Genomic DNA, 19,956 nt, shown 5'->3' with positions numbered 1-19,956 from the left:
AGGATGTTGCTGGCTATGGGGATGGGTCCAGAGGAGTTTTACACAAATGATCCCAGGAATGAGTAGGTTAGCTTATGTCGGCACTGGGCCTGTACTCACTGGAGTTAAGTAGAATGAGGGGGGACCTCATTGGAACATACAGAATAGTGAAAGGCTTGGATAGAGTGGACATGAAGAGGATATTTTCACTAGTGGGAGAATCTGGGACTAGAGGTCATAGCTTCAGAATTAAAGAACGTTATTTTAGGAAGGGGATGAGGAGAAATTTCTTTAGTCAGAAAATGGTGAATCTGTGAAATTCTTTGCCACAGAAGGCTGTAGTCAGTGGATATTGTTAAGGCATAGATAGATAGAGTTTTGATTGGTACAGGAGAATGGCGTAAGGAGAGAGATAGATCAGCCATGATTGAATGGCAGAGTAGACTTGATGGGCCGACTGGCTTATTTCTACTCTTATCACTTATGACCTTATGACATCTGACACGAGCTTCTTCCATTTTCCTGACCAGAGCCTCAATATCTTTCATCCACCAGGATTCCCTAAACTTGCCAGCCTTGTCCTTCACCCTTACAGGAACATGCTGCCCTGTGCTTTTGCCATCTTAAAAGCCTCCCACTTACCTGCAAATAGACTGGCCCAAGCGACCACTGCAAGTCCCTGCCTAATGTCTTCAAAATCGCCCCTGATCCAGATGTGTATTTTGAGGAATTATTTTGAATGCATTCCCCAAAATCATCTTTAACATAATTACCGGAGATTTATTTATCGCAGTCTCTTGTGATTACTCCATTATGTGCATATCTGTTGTTCCCATTTGTATGTTGCTTAAAGGGCCTGTCCCACTTGGGCGTCATTTATGTGACATAATTGACGCGTCACGACGCATGGCGAGCGCGTCGTGACGCGCACGTGATGCGTGCATGGCGTGCATTACGTGCGCATGGTGCATGGTGACATAGGCATAGACATAGTCACGTGCAGCGCTCCAGGATTTTGGGATTCGCAAAATCTTTGCGCAACACCTGCGTGACGCGCAAATAACACCCAAGTGGGACAGGCCCTTAAGACTGTGATTACTGAGTCATTTTACTTTACACTGTTCCCACCGGTGTTTATCATTCCTTATTTTCTTTTAGCTTTGCTCAAATTGATTTGTTTGAATTGGTTTCCCAAGCTAATATCCTTTCAACAATCTTTATTTTATTCTATCGTCATCTAATTTCCTCTCCCTATTTTGTTGCAAACATATTTCATATTTTTTCAAATATTTTTTTTTCACATTTTCCCTTTAGATACTGCCCAGTTTAGCTTTAATGTTGCTGTTTGTTCCTGATGTAACCCTCATCATTAACACCTTTGTTGATTTTTTGTTCTCTTCATGACCTTTTTTATTTGAATTACTACTTTACACTGTAAACTTCAATTTTCTGTTGTTTCTTGTTTTTTCTTATCACTTTTTGAAACTCCATTAAGTTCGTACAAGGTAATGTTGGGAGCGGTGTCCACATTAAAGAACATTACAGGAGCAGGCCCTTTGGCCCACAATGTCCATGCCAAACATTATGCCAAGTTAAACCAATCTTCTCTGCCTGCACATGATCCATATCCCTCCATTCCCTGCATATTCATGTAACAGGAAACAAAGAAAATAGGTGTTATTGACAAGGTCTGCATTTATTGTCATCTAATTATCCAGAGGAAGGAGTTATTCTTCTTTGTTATGCCTAATACTTATTATTCTTGTTTTAATGTCAGGGTGTCATTAAATATAAATTATGTTGATTTAGCACTCATCACAAATACCCAGAACCAATGAGAAGAGCTTATTTCAAATGAAAGGGATGAGAGGTCAATCTGGGCATAAAATTCAAATCGGACCCACCCAAACCCATCAACTTCATTTTCTCTATATTTAACACCAAACATTGATAAAGATCAAATGTGCTAATATCGAGCAAACCATCAAAGTACAGAGCTGGATTAACTCAAATGCCAAATGGTATTTATATATAGGTCATACTAGGCTTGAATTGATAGCCAGCCTCAACCATATGAATTATTCAATCGCAATTTCACAGGTTTCAAGCTTGTTTTTGTTGGCTATGTGAATTTATTTTTGCGAATTTTGTTTAAGTTTGAACGTGTAAAATTGATATAAGACAAGGATAGGAAAGGTTTAGAGGGATATGGACCAAACACAGGCAGGTGGGACTAGTGTACATGGGCATCTTGTTCGGCATGGGCAAGTTGGGCCAAAGGATCTGTTTCCGTGCTGACTCTGACTCTATAAGCAAAAGCGAGTCCGTGCAAATAAGTGTAGTGAGAGTATTATTAAGAGTGTGGTGGAAGATTAGAACGCTTCGCCTGGGGTGCTTTTGGAGATGGATACGATAGTTGCATTTAGGAGGTTTTTAGATTGGCACATGGAAATACAAGGAATAGAAAGACATGGATCATGTGCAGGGCAGATGAGATCTCTTTAACTTGGTATGATGTTCGGCACAAACATTATGGGCCGACGGGAAGGTTGCAGTACTGTAATGTTCTAACTTCTTAATGGGCAATCTACTTCACTTTTCCACCATCTTTAATAATTAAAAAAATAGTTAAAATATGTACTAATGAGCTCTAGTATATTTTGGCTTCAGAACCTGCATATAAGTTGTTAAAAATCTTATCCTTTTATTATCTTATCAATTTATTATCCTTGTGCTTTGTTTCATTCAGTGGACAACAGATCAAGATGTGGCAGATGCTGTCCATTCAGTTGGCGTGCAGGATCTACTGGAGATCAAGTTCTATGAAAACCGTGCCAATGGGCAATCAAAGGGGTAAGTGTGTGTGTGTGACTGGCCTAATGAGCTACAATTAATACCCATGTCAACTTCGCCACAAGGTATTAAATAGCTCTATTCCTTTATGATGCATCTGATTCATTCCCAGATTATAGACTGAATTACTGTGACTGTTGTGATACAGAAAGGCAGTGCAGGTATTTCATGTTAAGCAAGGCCCAACAGTTCTGTACACAGAACTCAGTGCTGTCATTTCACTGTTGCAATGGAATCAGAGCATATTTATTGAATTAGGGTGTCAGCTGCAGCTTGCATTGCTGTTATTTGCATGCTGAAATTGCAAATGCATCAGCCACATGATGCTAAAATAATTGACTAATTTATTTATTTTATTATTCATTTCGAACAGAATAAAAGAATAAAAAGCAAGTGTGAAAAGCATACAAAAACAAAACAAGAATATTTATAAAGTGTCATAAACAATATCTATAAATAAATGAAATCGTATGTGTCCGAAAAGGAGCAGGAAGAAGCCAAAGCTTATTAATTCCCACCCCTTATTCAACTGCTTGTAATTATCTTATACAAATTTAGCAGCTATATGTACACCAGCCATACGTAATCAAATCTTAATTTGTATGTTGGTATATTGCAGGTAGAATCTCCATATGTGACACACTTGGAGTCACCTAAATGAGGAAAAGAATGCTTATTTTAAACATATCTGTGAAAGGAATTTTGATTTAAATTTAGTTTTATCATTTTTATTCACTTTATTCTTCGTGTTAATTTTATTGAAAGTACAAATAAGGAAAGCGAGTCAAAAATTGTTCAGAAGACAGCCAGGGATACAGCCCACTAACTTATTATCACCAACCACTGGAGCTTTTGCCATTCAGCCGAATCCTTTCAGTTTCCTTGCAAAAGCAGGTTAAAAAAATATCCATTTCATCTTTGTGTTGATTGATTCCTTCCTTTGTAGGGCTTGCTACTTTCTCCCAATTACCTGGTTGGTGTATTTGCTCAAGTGATTGAGAGTTTAGGGAGATACCATGCACAAATGTACAAACCAGTTATAAATAATACTAGACCAAGTGGGACCCGTTGGGTCCCTGTCACACGGGAGGCCTGGTCCCCCAACGCAACCCGTTCCCCAACGCAATATTCCACCACTCGCCCATGACCGACAACTGCGCAGGGGCTGCTCATTTTGCCTTATTCCCTCCCTCATTTTTAAACTTAAAAAAAAATGCATTTGCACTTGCTGGGGCTAGCAGAACTCGGTGTACTTGGATAGCAACAATGTTACGAGCAGGGCTACAATCCCATTGTGATGTCACAGCTGTAAGCACAGGAGAAAGCAGTTATTGTTTTTCCAACTTTCTGCACATTTGTGAATATTTTCATAAATAACTCGAGAAATAATGCATGAAATTTTCAGATATGGCAATTTTTGACTTCACGGCATAAATCTCTATCGGCATCTACCGACATTTTACCGTTGGAGCGTCGGTTTTTCGAGCAGCATGATCACATGCGCACGCACCCAAGATCAGAGTTTTATAGTTATAATAATAAGGATAAGATGAATATATCAGATCACGGGACAAGGAGATGCCAGGCCGAATACTTTGTAGATAGATGGGATGTAATGGGATTAGAACATGCAATCACAGAGCACTTTTGATACCTGGGGACATTCCAAAATGCTTCACTGTCATTTAATAACCTTGTGACATGCTGTTTCTTTTGTGCAGAGGAAGTTAGGAAGAAAGAACAGAAATGTGAATTGCATTTCAAATGTCAATTTGTTTTCACAACAGCAGGAAAAAAAATAGTGTTATCATGGAGCGCCTTTAACAATATTGATTAAAAAGATGTTTTATGAAAATATAAACTGGAAATGCCATTGAAGCATCTCTGACGATAAAAGGACTGTTAATGCTTCAATTATGGAATAAAAATTAAGAAACTGTGACCAAATGAGTAGCGGTGCACATGCACGCACAGTACAAAGCCATGCAAACCAAAAATTATCACGGCTAATTTACGGTCCCTACTGGGCTGGTCAGTCTTTCCTAGGGCATTAGAAGAGTTCTATCCCCAAGGACAAAACTGGGTTTGACTGCAATGCCTTCACAGTTGACAAGCTATTTCATGTTTCCTTTACTACAAACTCATACAAACAAAACTATCATCAGATCAGAATGCAAATTTAGGAAGGTTGGTTTTGGCATATTATCCTGGATCACGATATAGAAATGTGCAATAGAAATGAGTGGAGACTTCACTTTTATTAGGCTGCACAAGTCATCCCGACTCTCAGATGCCCACGCGCACACTTTTTGTCCTTCATTTTTCTCGCATACATGATCAATACCTTATCACCACCCAAGCATTATCTAAAGGTTCATTTTCGAGTAAGAGTTTGTAATGTGTATGCTAACAGGATGTTTGGAGCCACACTAGGATTTAAGTTGTTTTTGTGCACTCTCTATTAGAAATTTCCAGGATAGCAGTGAGAGCTAAGAATTTCTGTTTATCGGTTATTCTCGCTCTTGTCCACTTCATGACCACCTGCACTGTGATGGTGCTGGTGTTGTTTAGTGGGGAACAGCGTCACATGGCACAAACCTAAACCTAAAGATGAACAAAATGGGTAGAAGGTTTGCAATCCAGTTCATGCCTAAGCCCTGGATTTTGCTGAACTATCCAATGTCACTTTGAGATTGCATGTAGTAAAGTCAAAGCATCTATTTGGAAAAGGGAAAGTAGCAAATGCTACATTTTCTAATCTCTATGCAGCATCTTCTGCTGAGGAATGATGTACCAATATAAGCAGGTAGTGTGTGTCATGACAGGAGTGAACTAGACGGTTCTCCAAGTTTGAAGAGCATACTGGAGCCCCTTTTCTGTGTGAAGAATTGCTGTGAGACATAAAAAACTACCGGAAGCATGGTACATAGATGGAGAGAAATCTAGAAATCACGTGAGAATGCTGTTTCATGATCAGTAACAGAACTCTTTTTCTTGTGTCTTTATTTTCTGATTAGGTTTGCTGAAGTGTATCTGGGATCCGAAAGTTCTGTTCGGCGTCTCATGGAGCTGCTTCCACAAAGAGAACTTCACGGACAAAGACCAGAGGTCATGCCTTGCAACAAACAGAGTCTCAACCAATTTGAAGCACAATCCAAGAAAAGTAAATCTTTGGAAATTCTACACTACATTAGATCTTCATTAACCTCTTTACAACCCTGTATTTTTTTGACACAAAGTAATACCTGGTGTAGTGGAATTGTGAATAACTCTTTCTCATCCACATATGTCAGGAATTACTCTGGTCACTTACCAATATGCCCAATACAATCACTGTCTTTATGCAGCAGCTTATGTTTCCATTTGATTAATCTATTAAGTGCAAGTATTGTCATTAGGTAATGAACTGAACGCGTTTAATGGATGCTAAATTCATTTCTATGACTTTGTCATATTAAGATCATCATGGGCAGGAAAATCATATTGCTCTGAAATACAAACAGGGTAATGGGAAAACAATAACCAAAATTATTATGAGGAATTTGCTTCTGCTATGTAGCAGCAGCACTTATAGAAGATGTGAATGCCTCTCAGTATAATAAGAGAAGTTCTTCAGTTGCAGGATTCAATATATAATTGAATTGCTCAATTTGAGACTGGGAGATTGTTGGGAGCATCAAATCATGGACTTGCTATTGTTTTCACTGACTCCTGCCCAACTGTTTAATATGACAAATGTTTCTATTTTTTATATTTGTGAACTGTAACTTTGCTTTTTAATGAATCTTATTTAAAATATGATGGAAGGAAAGCGAAATATCCTATATTCTTTCAAAAGATTTCTTGTTGTGTTGTGCCCATGTTGGCCTTTACCGTCAGTGTTCCCAGAGTCCATGATCTCCTGCATGTTGATGTTGCAATAAAATCTTGTGTTCATGCAATTCACTGCACTGAGGTCTACATGTGCTGTGCATTTGAGGGGACAAGAGAAAGAAAGCTCTTCATTATGGTAACTGTTGAGACTTCAAACTGATCAACGGGTAATGTCTTACACGTTGTACATTATTTCTCTTTACCCTTCAAGGGTTAGGAATAACTCCATCCCCAAATGTTGGAAATACCTTTTTATAACCATAAGATATGCAAAATTTGATTTTTTTTTTGTGTATCAACCACAGGTTTCAGAACACCTTCTCAGTCCAATGGTTTCATTAGTCTTCATTTCAGCATGTCCCATGTTGAAATGCTCGCAGTTTAGGATTAGTTTAGTCTTCCTAATGCACTTAAATATAATTATAAACATAATTTCTTAAAGGGGCAAAATCAACACTGATTACTGATTATTTATAGTTTCCGGAAAAGTTTAATATTTTTGAATGACTAATGTTGTTGGCATTGGGTACCAGCTGGGAAGTTGCCGAGTCCAATGGTGTGCGGAGATTTAATTAGCAAGCAGTTAATTTTCTTCTATTTTATCAAAAATCAATGCTGCTCTGAAGTTCCCTTTTGCTCCTTTAAGTTAACATGCTCCAGTCTGTACATTATCTCTCACAGCATCTTAATTAAATCTAAATCCCAAGAACATTGCATGGAGGTCTCCAACTTTGTTTCTCAGTAAATGTAGAACTACTTATTTCCTTCAGCCTCTCTTTCTCCATGAAGGCTACTGTTTTTTAAAATTCTAGGATTAACATAGTTATTTCTTAACTTCTATAGTTTTAATCTTTGGTTGTTTTCTGTTCGATGGGATTTTGCCCTTAATGGGTCTGCCCCATGCCCAGTCACCTTTTAGAAAGTTACTTAAAATGAACTTGTGTTAATTCAGCTTCCTTACACCGTCAGGCTTCATCTCTTGTCACTTTTGGAGTGCTGAGCAAAATTGAATATTTTTACCCCTAGCACCAAGAACATAATTGCCTTTTAGCTGCATTTGTACCTGTGTGTGGTAAATGTTGTAACTTAAAAATAAAACACGTTGATCACACAAATCAATCATGAAGCCTGATGATACATAATGTCATAACAGATATTCCTGTCTGGAAATTATGGTAAGTTAGCACTAAATATATAGAAATTGAAAATGTAAACATTCCAACACCAGAAGAATTATGGGCAAGATCATTGGCTGACCCTAAAACTAAAGCAGTGTTTGTGATTTTTTTGTTGTTGTTCAGTTTGATGCTACCCAGCATGTCTTGGTGTTTGTGTCCACTTTAATAGTGCCAGGAAACAGGAAAATACCGGCGGAATGGGATGGAGTTAGGTTCTGTTCTTTATTAGTATTGAATTTTCCACTGGTACTAAATACTTATTTGGCCATTTTTCTCCTGAAAACAAGGACTATATTTGCATTCGAATTTGGTTACCTGATGTTTATTATCAATTACTTTAAGTCCCCTCCGCTTTGATTTCTCTAGACCTGCTTTCCTCCCCACGGATTTGTCTTTCTCATTTATCTCCTGCTTTTCTCATCCCTTTCTGCTGCGTCCCTGTTTCCTTCTTTCTTTCCTGGTCCTGCCCTTTATCCTTTCCCATTCATTCTTTCCCGCTCACTATCCTATCTTACTTCCACTTTCCGCTCTATCACTTTTATAGCCTCCCCTCAATTCCAAATTCTTCATCAGTATTCCTTTCCCAATTTTTTTCCATATCAACTACTCTGATGTTCATGTTTCGTCCCAGCTGTTTTTTTTTCATGCCTTATCACTTCCTTCTTCCCCCCATTTCCCTGCATTGCTCCATGAAATCTTTCTCTTTCATTCTCTCATTCACCCTATACCTTTTTCAGCTTGTCCTCTTTCTTTATCCTCCTTTCAGCCTTGCCAGCATGCCCCACTTCCTGTCACCTCTACCCACACGCCCCACTCTGCATACCCTCCCCCTTCAGTTTATGCTCCTTTCCATACATTTCTATTTGCTCCCATTTTACTCTTATTTCTTGTCTGTTCCCTTATAGTCCCTCTGTCCCCTTCTTCCTCAATATTCTTTTGTGGCCTCTTGTGAATCTTCTACTTCTTCTTGGGCACCCAAACACCTTTCTAATTTTTCACACAAATCTGGAGAATAAGGCCTCTGACATTTTTATCACTTGTAGTTGAAATTGGTTTGCTAACTAAAAATTTTTGAAACCTGGCTCCACGCCTTTATAGTTTAGTATAACAATAATAGCCATCCATCGATTACTAACCAGACTTAATCCTACCCCCATCTCTCCTTTCCAGCGTACTCCCCTCGTCCCCACCCAACAGTCAGTCTGAATAAGGGCCCCGACCCAAAAAGGTAATTAGGCTGTGGGCTGAGGAGCTTTTTCGTTCAGGTTCGTGACCTAACTCACCGAACCACCTGAATTTTTAACATATTGTGTGTAAAAAATATTATATAAATCATACCTGAAACTCGTCAAGAACAAAAAACGCACATTTTGTTTAAATATGACAAAAACTTCAAATTTTCCGAGTAGTAATTGTCCAATCAATGCACATTTGACATTGAGGTCAGGCGCAAATTGACCAATCCCGCGCGTTGTTTTATGGTCGCTAGGCAGCGAGGACTCTGGGATCATGGCTGCCTCCTCATTAGATCAATAACAATAACAAGGTTTCCAAGGATAAAGGTAATGCTAACATTGTTGATCATTTTGTTTTTCAATTAATTTATCATTATAAAGTTATGATGTGAACTGTTAAATAAAAATGATAAATAACAGATGTACAGCTAGGGTTAGGATTACCTTTAGGGTCAGGGTTAGGGTCAGTCAGTCGGTCGGGTTTGTCGGTAGGCCGATAGATGCTGTGAAGGATCGGTCGGGCTGTCGGTCCGCCGGTGAATGGTGAGAGTGGTCGGACGGCCGGTGAGTGCTGTGATGGGTCAGTCGGGCAGTTGGTAGGCCGTGAGTGCTAAGAGGGGTTGGTCGGACTGTCGGCCGGCCGGTGTTGCAGGGAGTGAGAGGGCGGGCTGATGGAGCCGGAGCTATGGGGGTGCTGAAGGCGGCCCGGGCGGCATGCACAGCTGTGCTGTTCCCCACCATCATCACCACGATGATCCAGAAGGGCATGCTGGCCGAGGTGGGCTCGCTCAGCGGCCACACGTACAGAGCCCGCAGCCAGTCCCAAAGCGGCTCCAGCTCCAGCCGTGGGCAGCTCTGGAAGGGAGGGGCGAGTTAGGGTTAGTATAGGGTTAGGCATTTTCCTCTCAGTGGAAGATGCCTTAGCCTTCCTCCAGCCTGGCACTGCCCCAGTCCCACTATGGCCGTGACCCCCCACTCTGCACACTGGCAGTCTGTGGGCTTCAGTAAACGGGGGAACCCAGAAGAACTGTCCTCACCCATTAATTAGGCTGGTTGAGGAGCCAGACCTCTGCGGCAGTCTCATTCAAAACACGCACACAATTATATTAATTATATTTTTTATATAATATAATTATACATAATTCACAAGTCATATTCACAAGTCATATATATAGGTGGTATAATAATATATAGTTTAAATAGACTGCAAAACGGAAATAGGCTCCCTATGGTGTAATATGGGCATTGGACACTTACTTTTTTGATCTCATTTTCTAATTAGTTTAATTAATTAATGTGCAACTTTTGGCACTGACGAGTTATGATTCCTCAATTATATTTTATCTAAATCTGTGCAAAATATCATGTAGTTCCGAGACATGGGTCACGAAAGTTGATTTCTAGACATTTTTGATGCTTGGCCCACAGCCTAAATCTGTCTATTCCCTCCACGGATGCTGCTTGATCTGCTGAGAGTTCCTCCAGCATCTGCAGTTTCTTGTGTCTCCAAAAATAACCATGCAATTGTTTGTATCTGACACAATCTTGAATTATTCAACCCTGTTCATTCAAGAAACTTGTTTTTGGAATGATATATGAAAACTGTTGAATTGGTGGAAAGGAAAAAACTATTTACAAAATTATAGTAACTGGAAAACACGATGTGACCCAAGAACATTCTACTCTTGTCCCACAAAATTACTGCATAATTTCAGTTTGGAAAGTAGTTTCCTTTTAATATCTATCTATCAGTTTTACCCATTCTCCGAGGGGCTATTGATTAAAATGGACTTCCGTACCTCTTGTTCTCCCACTGTCTTAAAGAAATTGACATTAAAAACATTCAGTTGTCAGGACATTGGCAAACCGTTGGTATTTAAATCAGGTAGCCATTCTTCATATTGAATAAGAGCACAAATCATAATTTTATTTGAGTTAAGGAACTTTCTACATACAAGTATTTAGGAACCCATATCCTACAGTTCTCAAACAGTGACAATGAGTCTGTTCTATTACTATAGAGTAATGAAGGTATAAATAACATTGCTCGTAAGTGAAGAAAATCAAAGTGTTAATTATATACAGACAAAGATTTGATTAATGCACAAATCTGATGGGAACCTCCTGTGGAGCTCAGAGATTGTGGTCCGGAGATGCGTTGTGGTGGAGCATCATTGTGATCTCAGCTGACATGCATATGATCGTGTGCACATTGCGTGCAGAGAGCTAAATCAACAGAGCCTCAATCCAGAATTCAACACAGAACCTTTCTCTATCACACGTTATTGAAAGGCCCACCTTTATTCACACTGTATTTTACATCCAGCAAATTTCCAATAACAGGGCATAAGACATTTCATATCTGAATGAAACATGAACAGTGAGGTTATTAAATCCCCACCAGTCAGATAAATCCTCCATCCTCATTAATTGTTCACAGTGATAGAATAAATAAACGTATGAAAACCTCTGTCGGACTTTAGAGAGCAAAATCTTATTGATTTAAAAGGCAGGTACTTGGCCAGTAACTCACTTGAAATTGTTAGGCTTGGAATCCTGTTTATTCTAAATTTTCTATGGACATTTTCTCATCTCATTCTTTTAGACAATAGCATTGAAATCAAGGTTTCTCTATTTTTGTTTCGAATGAGTCAGCAAATTTCTATTTAGTTTTCATTGAACAGAGTAATGCTGGATTTTGACCTCACAGTTTGATCACATTCTGCTAGGTTACCATGGATAAATCTTTCATAAAAGGTAGACACAAAATGCTGGAGTAACTCAGCAGGACAGGCAGCATCTCTGGAGAGAAAGATTGGGTGACGTTTTGTGTCGGGTCCCTTCTTCAGACTGAGGTCAGGGGAGTGGGCGAGACAGAGATAGAATGTAGTCAGAGACAGTAAGACTGGTTCTGGTTTCATAAAAGGTTCTGGTAGTTTTTTGATGTTCAAATTCTCTTAGATGGTATATGAGCTATGTAGCTCTGAAAGCATCTCAACCCTGTTATCAAGTTTCCAACTTTTCTTAGCTACATACTTAAACAATCAAATCTAATGTGTACACTAGCGATACTCAGTTTTACCACCTCCATTGTTACTGTTGCTGTGCTATCTGACATTACATCATGGATGATCTTCATGTGTAGCACCCTCTTAGGCTCCCATCAGGAATACCCCATTCAAATCCCCAAACCTCCCTTCCTTTCTAATGTTTTGCTCTGGCTAAATCCAACAAAGGATCTTACTGTTATATTTTATTTTGAATCTGGTTTCAAACCTCCACACCTCAACCAAGAGAGTCTTCCCATCCAGCATCTGCCGGCCAGAACTTGTTCTTTAATAATGTCAAAATCTTAAACCAATGGCTTTATCAGTGGCAACTTTGACCACTCTAATGGTGACCTCCTGATTTCTTGTCCGTTTAGCAACGTGTCTGGCCCCTTGCATTCGTGTCTTAAGTCCGGGGTAAATCGAATTAGTGGTTTTCTTGTCACTTTGTCCAGTGGCATATCATCTCTAACAAAGTGATTTAAAAAAAAGTCTTCTTTGCATTTATGAATCTTTTGCCTCTTCTCTCTGCAGCTTTCCATGCTACTTGCTCCTTGTGTTTTTCAACTCTGTTCTCTTGTGTTGGTTTCTGCATCCTCACGCATGTGGACACTTCATAAACTTTGCAGAGTCTTTGCACTCTGGAATTAATGAAAAATCCCACGCATTTTTTGCCATCTTCAATAATTTCTTTGAAATCTATTTCCCTAATCACTTCTCATAAATCATTTGCCAATTACAATTCCTTCCGATTACATTTCCAAGGCACAATCAAATCTAAATGTAGTTGTTGCCACACCTGGGTTTTAAAGTCTATTTAAAATTAAAGCTTAAGTTTCTAGAGAGGACAGAGTGTAATTGCATTCTGATATCTGCACTAAAGAAAGATAATTAAGGCAAAAATAAAGATAATTAAGATTGGTGTGTTTGTAGTAGGGAGAAAATAAGGTCAGATTATATTAACCAGTACCAACAAAATAGAGACAATGTTTAAGACAAAATGGAGTCTGGTGATGGGCAAATGATGGGATGATACATGTGAGGCTTTCATCTGAATCCTGCCTGTGGGTACAGAAAAGTATCAGAAGATTCACCATATGTGAAAACATTAAAGATCTTGTCAGGCATCAGGCTATTTGATAGATATGAAAATAGCATCATCACAGAATGAAAACGGGATACTCAAAATGTTCATGTCTTTCATTTATTTTGCATAGGTTCAAGAAGAATGAATGAAAAGTGTTGTTTATTTTTGAATTAATGTGCGTAGGCACTTGAAAGCTGACATGGCATTTCCTTAAAGTGACATTCAACAGATTGTGTTGGATATATGCATATACTGACCTCCGTTAGATGTAACTGTGATCATGAAGCTGAAAAGATTTTGGGGAAAAAAGTAATGGAAGGAAAGTAAAGCTGTCTAATAGGAAGTTCTGTCACTCATGAAATAATGCTGGAAGACCTTTCCTACCAGAAAGAGTATTTGAGTCATTATTACTCTGAGGTGCAATGAAAATTTGCTGTTTCAAAAAAGTGACATGCTGCCAACCCATCTTTAGAGTGATTTAAACATTATTTAAAATGTGTCCGATTTAAAATTGTCTAGTGACTTGCAACCCCACACGAAGAATGGTGACCAGAGGATGAGGGGGGAAAATACAAAGGAAACATGATCTAAGAAGACTAATTGTAAAAAAAAAAGCATAATTGTTGGGAGGGATAGATGGATTGCATATCTGAATAAGAGAGAAAAAATAATTTGATGCCAAAATCAATGGAAAGCAGTTTCTTATATTTGAATCGCTGGAAATACAGACCAAGTTCACATATCTCAAGTTTAGAAATACACCATACATCTACATTTCTTCGTGTCTTTGACGTATTAATGTTTGTTTACAATATTCAAATCAGAAATTCTTCCAGTGTAAAGTGTTACTAAATGTAGATTTTTAATCAAGCAATTTTTATATCTCTTGCACAAGAGCCATGGTGGTGCAATGGTAGAGTTACAATCTTACAGCACCAGAGACCCAGGTTCGACCCTGACTACGTTGCTGTCTGTACGGGATTTGTACGTTCTCCCCTTGACTGCATGGGTTTTCCCCGGTGTCCTCCCACACTTCAAAGATGTTCAGGTTTGTCGATTAATTGGCTTTGGTAAAGATTGTAAATTGTCCCTAGTGTGTAGGATAGTGCTGGTGTACGGGGTGGTCGGCGGGGACTCGGTGGGCCGAAGGGCTAATTTTCAATAACTCAATAGATAAGGTGACATTTTGGTCTATTTTCCTAAATAAATGTTGTATAGAGTCACAATACCACTGAGAAAACCGTACACAAGCAATAGAATTAACTTTGTTAGAATCCAAACGTTGTTTACTCTGTTATTTGTCCTAATTTATTTTGCATTTTTATAATGAAGGGGTAGATATTACAATGGATTAGAATAGATTCACATCCAGTTGGTTTTTCATTGTTATGCTTACAGAGGAACTTGAGTTCACAGTGAATTCTTTGCCTCGTTTCATTTGGTCGGAGTAGCAGTAAATGTACTCCTTCCTGAATAGAAAACATCCCTACAATTATGGAAGCTGGTTCCTACCTTCAATTTCACATTGACAATTTGGTTCAGCTGTAGGAAATTACTGAACTTGACCCACATTTTTTGAAAATAAATAACTTTCAAGAAAAATATATTGCTTTCAAATAAAATGGACGGGTTATAAAGGCCAATATTTCATCAGTACAACAGGCCATTTTATCCTAAACAGTATTACACTGAGGTAGTTATAATATTCTTATGTTTAAAAAAAAAAAAAAATCAACTCTGTAATTAAAGCTATTTTGGTGTTGGGTGTGGGAGCTTAAAAACTTACAAGAGGCAGAAAATAGTAACGAGTTATTTAATTGCGAATTTTCCAATGCAGATAATATAATTTTTCCATAATTGTTTCCAATTTGTTATCAAACTGTCGCTGAATGATCAAAGGTGAGTCAGATTATTGCCACCTGGGGAACAAGTAATGTTGGCCATTACTCTCAGTTAGAGGCTGATGACAGTGACTTTGGCCCTTCCCCAGAATCTTCCTTGGTTCCAGGTCCTCTGAAGAAGGGTCTCGACCCGAAACGTCACCCATCCATCTCTCTAGAGATGTTGCCTGTCCCGCTTAGTTACTCCAACTTTTTGTGTCTATCTTCGTTCTTCTCATTGGGTCTTGTTTCAATCAAGTCTACCTAGATCAAATGTTTTACCCGATATTTGAGCCGCTATGACATTACAAAAGCAGGATGATAGTAAAACAGATTCCAGCGTTCTTCCTTAGGTGAGCCATTGCCAAGTTAGGAGTGGTCAAATGCTTGTCTCATTTCTCCAATTAGTGACAAAACTGTTTTGCCTTTGAACTTTTTCAGAATGCCTTTTCACATTTTTAACAAAAAGCCTCAACTAAATAGAGGTTCTAGCTCAGATGTAACCAGATGTGGGAGAAATAAACACTGAATCACGAGAGAATACTTCCCGAAAAACATTTACAAAGATCTCCCTCTTTCTTGATTTTTGCTGCTTGGAGATCTTGGTAAATGTTTTTCGGAAAAGGATAAGACTATGCATGCATGACCTTTATTCACCTCTCAGCAGCCTCTGTATTGTGTTCTGCTGCCACTTCCCAATCATAATTACTGTTAATTGTTTATATAAATCTCTGCCTATATGTGCCTTAAAATGTTTCTTGGGAGCAGTGTTTCCTCTTTGAAGGAAATGACCTGAAATTTGGGAAATTCTGGTTGTCTTCGGATCATTTTAGGGAAATTGAATAATTTCGGGAAATGTCTGCAACCGGACCGCGAAGGGGTGTAAAGATAATACACACAGCACTGCCGGTTTGGCGCTCAAAGGATTAAACAGAGCATTGTCACTTTAACACATGGGAATTTAAACAAAGAGCTGTCGGCTGCAGCACAATGGATTCTAAATATAGCACTACTGGCTGCTGCGCTATGGGCTTTAAACATGGCGCTATGGCCACAAACGCTATGGGTCACAGACTGTTCGGGAAAATTCTCGTATAACAATGAGTCTTTGGCATTCTCTTTCTCAGTGGAAGTTGAGCCTGATTATTTTTCAGGCAGTGGTAGAATTCTGGATAAGCCTTTGGTGAAAAGTTACCAGTGGGCGGTGCGATTGCAGTTACATTGAGATTGGCCTTGATTTTGCAGAACGGTGGATGGGCTCAAGGGGCCGAGAGGGAGGAGGGAGAGAGGGGGAGAGAAGGAGAGGGGGAGGGTGGGGGAGCAAGGGAGGGAAGGAATAAGAGGGGGGAGGGAGAGAAAAAAAGGAAGGGGGAAAGAGGAAGGAAGAGAGGGGGGGGAGGGAGGGAAATGGGGAGAGACGGAGCAAGGGAGGGATGGAACGAGGGAGGGAGGGAGAGAGAGAGCGAGCAGAGACTTAGAGCATGAGACATGCCACATGAGAACAGGTTGAAAAAAACTAAGACAATGAAAGCTGTTGGAAGCAACGAAAGCTGCCTTGCATAACACTAGTGAGTAACAGAAGCAGGCAGATACGGTGTAATTACATAGATCTGTTTTGCCTTGTTCTTCTTTGTGTTGTTAACATGTGCCCATGGAAAAAAACCAACAACAAATAGCACATAGGAAGCACTTTTGAAAATGTCAGGAAATACCATCAAATTCCAGGTAATTTGGGATTCTATTTCAGGAATTTTTTTGTTGAGCTGTGGAAGCACTGCTTGGGAGAAAGACTCCATGTGAAGCATCTCGATGTTGAAGGTCCAATATAAATGACCTCTTTTGAAGGGAGCTGATACATCATATCCCAAAGACTTAGCTCACATGTTCACTCCCATAACTTCTTTGCACAGGTCTGCCCCTTTGTTTGATCGAATTGTGGTGACCATCCAACAGCAATCAACCACTGCTGGGTTACTTTCTGTAAGTGGTACCACGCTGTCTAAATGTCATTCGCTAAGCTATGAAGGGATGACAGAGTCATCTGGAAGATGGAGGTTAATTCAGAAACTATTTTGCCAACATCCTCAGCACTGCAATTTCAGGAAACGCTCCGTGCTTTGCAGTAGCGTGTTCTATTTCTCTGTGAATTTAACTTGTGGCATTTGTTAATCACCTCGTGTTCAGCAGTAGGAAGCAAATACAGTTCTGGCTTTGTTTTAATATTTCAAATTGAAATCATTTATGGGTTTTTAAAATATAAAACCTTGTTGTACTTGACTTTTACTTTAGTAATTATTAACCAGCCGGTAATCCTGGAGTGCACAAAGAACATTAAGTCTCTTAGGCTTGCTGCATTCAGCGTTCATGTGATTATTCTATCACATTGGTCTCCTTTAATCTCGGCTGCACAGAAGGAAGCCATTCACCCCACTGTGTCTATCCCAGCTTTTTGTAGAATACTCTAGACAGTGTAATTTCCATGCTTTTGACCTATTGCTCTGCAAATTACCTTCCCTTGCATGCTGAGCAAATCCCCCTTTGAAGGAATTATCGTCTATTTATTAAACCATATTTCCAACTGTGCAGATGAATTACAGATAGTTTTCAGGTGATTTTTGCAGTCAATGGGTTAATTGGTGCTGCTGTTACCAGTTCTGATATTGTGCACAGCGGGAGAAACATAATATCTTTGATCTGCTGTATTTAGGGTGCGCTAAAAAATTCCAGTGTTTCTCTGAAGGCAAGTGAAGGCATCTTCACTACCTTGAAATGAACAGCTATTGTCAGTAACCAGGACTCAAACCAGTTGCTTTCCTTAAACTTACATAGTTTTGAAGTTTTGCAACTTGGCACCATTTACGACCTTATGAGAAGATGTGCAGAAATGTGATCGCTTTTGGGATAGTCAAACATGCACATAATACATGCATATAATGCACATGTCCTGAACATGCTTGGTGACTGTTGAGAAAAGATAGCGGTGCCGATGCTAATACCCCAGTACACATACTTCTGATTCCTGACCTAACAAGCATTCTCCTTCTGACATCGATGGTGTACTGCACTAAAAGCTAAAAATACCAAAATAAGACTTGATTTTTTTCTGTTAACAGATAAATCAAAATAACTTTACCTTCAAAATAATCGTGAGAACAAAGGATGAACCCATTCTACCATTCACTGAGAAAATGGATAATGTGTATCCCAACTCTATTTACCTTTCCTGGTTTCATAATCCCTTCATACCTTTGGCTGTTAAACTTTTTAATATAGTTACTGTTCCAATACTGTTAACTGTTCTTTGTGGGTGAGGGTACCACATTTTTTCAAGACATTTTGTGTGTGAAAGTATTCCTCGACTTCCAGAATGGCCTGCTTCTGACTTTGTTGCCTCACCAAATCGACGACTTTCCTTCAGCCGAAGTTGTTTCTTTCCACCCGCCTTTCAAAATCCTAAAAACTTCACTCAGTCACTCCTGAAAAAACATCTATACAGATTTTGGTCAGTAACATTACAATTAATCTGTTCTGTAGTGATTTATCTTTTATGCAATCCTGGGCATGGAACTCCGCACAGCGTACCAGACGTGGTCTACCCGAGAACTTTGTTTAGCTGTAGCAAAATTTCTTCCTCATTACACCCTCTATGTCTGAATCCCTAAATCTCTTTGGGTATTTAAAAGATATTCAGAATTACTTTGGACTTAAAATCCATCTGCCACAGTTTTGTCTATTCAGTTACTTTATTGATGTCTCCGTAATTTTGTGCTCCTGTCAGCATTACTTTGCCACCTACTTTTGCAACCATTGGCAAACTTAATAATATGTTCAATATTGTTTTAGGTAGGCCATTATAAAATGTAATGAACATTTGAAAACCCAGCACAAATTCAAGGGAGCACCAATTTTAGTATATTCTCCATCAACCCAATTTCTATCTTTTAACACGATGAACAATTTGCCATGAGCTTTATTTTGGGTAACGGGTTCTTATATGGAAGCAAATCAAATGTCTTCTGAAAGGTCACATTAGTTTAGTTATTTCTTCAGCTATTTCTTTTTTGTTTGTTGGATACAAATCCAAATGAATGTTGAATTAAAGAAACTGCAAGTACCTGAAGCACCTTCCATTTTGGATAATGACTTTATCAAAAAGTTGAGAGTTGAACTAACAAGTCCTTGCTAATGTCCTGCTGTGAGGTAATAGTCAGGGGATTGTACCTTAGGACAACATTCTGTGTATTTTACAATTCTTTTAATTTTTTCATAAAACCAAACACCAATGGCTTTGCTCATCAATTAATAAAGCAAGTTTCTAAATAACTTGTAGAACATTGAAGAAAGGCAAAAGAATACAGATGCTGGAAATCTTAAATAAAAATAGAAAATAATAGGTATATTCAGGTCAGGTTACATCTTTGGAGAGAAAAATAGAGCTGAAACATCTTTGGAGAGAGAAATAGACCAGAAACATTAATACTGTTTTCTGCAGATGCTGCCAGACCTGCTGAGAATTTACAGAATTTTCTGTTTGTAGAACAGGAAAGGAACAGGAGATAAAACATTTATGTTTGCCACGGTGAAAGTGGATAGTATCAGGTACATGTGTTTTTGCCTTCATTAGGCACTCAGTGTATTACTGAGCAGTTGATAAATGGACACCAAGAAACATTTAATCTGTTTTGAGCTTGCTGAATTTAGCAGGTTGAAGAGGTTGCTATCAGCTTGTGAGTTTAGAAGAAAATGTAGTTCTGGAGACGGCAGAATCCAAGTTAGATTTCGGCATAGATTGTTTTTCATTTCTTAAATTGAATAATTTAAAGC

The 19,956-nt window shown here is 38.9% G+C and overlaps 1 protein-coding gene across 2 annotated transcripts in view; it reads left to right on the top strand.

The window, feature by feature from the left end:
* The window catches only part of LOC129705788 (cleavage and polyadenylation specificity factor subunit 6-like), a 49,182-nt gene that overhangs the window by 17,516 nt on the left and 11,710 nt on the right, over positions 1-19,956 (top strand). For both annotated transcript variants that reach the window (XM_055649591.1, XM_055649590.1), the window contains exons 3-4: positions 2,729-2,832; positions 5,850-5,995. In XM_055649591.1, the coding sequence (XP_055505566.1) occupies positions 2,729-2,832; positions 5,850-5,995 (250 nt within the window). The remainder of the gene's footprint in view (positions 1-2,728; positions 2,833-5,849; positions 5,996-19,956) is intronic.

The sequence above is a fragment of the Leucoraja erinacea genome, chromosome 18, assembly GCF_028641065.1.
Source record: "Leucoraja erinacea ecotype New England chromosome 18, Leri_hhj_1, whole genome shotgun sequence".
Classification (NCBI taxonomy): domain Eukaryota; kingdom Metazoa; phylum Chordata; class Chondrichthyes; order Rajiformes; family Rajidae; genus Leucoraja; species Leucoraja erinaceus.
Note: the sequence above shows the minus strand (reverse complement) of the source record. Positions and strands in the feature narration are given on the sequence as shown.